Source organism: Lactuca serriola, chromosome 9 (genome assembly GCF_051521515.1).
Source record: "Lactuca serriola cultivar US96UC23 chromosome 9, Lser_US96UC23_V15, whole genome shotgun sequence".
NCBI classification, from domain to species: domain Eukaryota; kingdom Viridiplantae; phylum Streptophyta; class Magnoliopsida; order Asterales; family Asteraceae; genus Lactuca; species Lactuca serriola.
In genome coordinates this window covers 202,795,007-202,797,102 of record NC_136416.1, presented here as the reverse complement: position 1 = coordinate 202,797,102, position 2,096 = coordinate 202,795,007, and the positions used below count along the sequence as shown (strand labels likewise).

Sequence of the window (2,096 nt, the reverse complement as noted above, 5' to 3'; positions counted from 1 at the left end):
TAGGGTGAGTTTACGGCCCACATGGAGTTTACAGCCGTAAACTCCAGTGTGGTGACCGTGAACTCATGGTCCTGGTGATTTAGGCTTGATCATTGTACTATAGGTTCAGCAGATAAACCCCAACACATATCTCTTAAGTGTATTAGGCTCAGAACGCTCAGACAAACTCTAAATTGTGCTAAATGATACCAGGAATGAGTCTGACACTAAGTTGAGCTGACTGACTGAGCTTTCAAAACAATAGAAAATTTCGGGTTGTCACACACGGGACTAGGTACGTGCAACGTACCAAAGTGTACGCCTAGCGTACACAAGCTGCACCCAAAAATCACGAAATTGCCATTAAGGGACCCATCTTGCAAACAATTCATAACTCAAGGGTCAAAAACAAATACCTGGAAAATTATATGTTACATTATTCAAATATAATTATGGCGGTTGGTAGCGATGGTCGTGGCAGTGGTGGCGATGGTAGTGACGGTGGTGATGTCGATGGGTGTACGTGTTGATAAGAGTGGTGAAGGTGGTGATAGATGTTCTGGTGGAAGGAGTGATTTGATCTTTATATAGGAAATTAATTAGAAAAATGGTTTCCATATTTAGTGAAAAGACCTTGTATAATTTTTCTTATTAGAAACGGTTTATTAAGATTTTCGTATGTTGATAAATTTGGTTCCTATGTAGAAAATAAATTATTCAAACTGTCACCGTAATTTACAGAAAAGTTCATATGTAGATTTTTTTGACAAAAACTGTACATATATTTAAAATAATTACAAAAATAATTCATGACTAATATCTTTACGAAATTAAAATAATATAGCTATCCCTAATTTAGATAATCAATTTTAAATATTTATTTTCCCTAATGACGTGCACTATTTATCAAAGAAAACATATTCAAGACTTAAGAGCCTAATTCAAATATGTAGCTTTTTTAATTTGATAGTATTCAACTCTCTCCAAGTGACAACAAACTCATATTCTTTCTTTACCTTTGAAACATTCCCCAAAAAAGCAAGAAGTGTCAAATGATACATTACCTTAGTCCAAGGGCCTGAAAGAAACTTTTGTATTTATTACTTTGAAAACTGAAGCTAAATTATGTCAGCTACGCAACAGACTCCATAAATAGCTGCAACTAGAGAAAACTCAGGTTCTACTACTTCTCAGTTTGTTAAAGTCTCCTCTTCATTCGCTCTCAATAAATCTGTATATATGTTAATTTTCTATGTATAGATCTATTAGATTTATATCTAACGATGACGAATCAGTTCGAGAATTTGATCGAGTCGATAAAGTCAAAGGTGAAGGCATTGAAAAGGAAGAAATCGAAGAAAGTGTACGTGAAGATGGACAAGACTAACAGTGTTAGAGTTGAGATCCGAAGTCGTCATGCTCGTAAACTCATCGATAAAACTCTGAAAGCCGCTGATAAACCTGGCAAGCGTCCTGTCTGATTTGGATTTTGATTTTTCTCCTTTGTGTGTATAATTTCTTATTCACCAGATTATCGTGATGCGATAAATTAGAAGTTTTCAGTTCCTTCCATTAATTTCTCTATCGGTTTTATCTAAAACTGATGCAAGCTTTATGAAAAAAAAAAAAAGTTTTATAAAATGTAATAGAATTGAATTACTTTTTGTCGGCAACAAAGTACAGTACTTTCTTTTAGTAATTTATAACTTTTTTTGAATTTCTGTCACATTTTCTTCTTAAATAATTGTTTAGTCACATATTTATTTATATGAATGTATACAAGTATTACCTTTGACTTTTATATATATATATATATATATATATATATATATATATATATATATATATATATATATATATATATATATATTAAAAGAATAATTAATTCATATCTATACGAATAAATAAAACCTATTTTCTGCCACATGTCATGTCCTCATTGATTTGGACACATGCTATTTTAATAGATTTTTAGAATTTATTTATTTCCACATTTAATTTTCTGATTTGTTCACATTTCATAACTTATTTCGGTTATAATATTGAGAGAAATAAATGCTTCCTTGAAAAAGAATTGATATATTTATAATGTAATAAATGTCATAATTAATGAGAGC

At 31.1% G+C, this 2,096-nt stretch overlaps 1 protein-coding gene across 1 annotated transcript; it reads left to right on the top strand.

The window, feature by feature from the left end:
• Nucleotides 1-1,136: 1,136 nt before the first annotated feature.
• LOC145073723 (uncharacterized) lies at nucleotides 1,137-1,551 on the top strand. The gene has a single exon (XM_079020234.1). The coding sequence runs from the start codon at nucleotides 1,263-1,265 to the stop codon at nucleotides 1,458-1,460; it is 198 nt and encodes a 65-aa protein (XP_078876360.1). The 5' UTR covers nucleotides 1,137-1,262; the 3' UTR covers nucleotides 1,461-1,551.
• The last annotated feature ends 545 nt before the right edge of the window (nucleotides 1,552-2,096 follow it).

Bases quoted from the DNA above. Each gene is read 5' to 3' on its own strand.
- LOC145073723 (XM_079020234.1), top strand. From the start codon at position 1,263: ATGACGAATCAGTTCGAGAATTTGATCGAGTCGATAAAGTCAAAGGTG.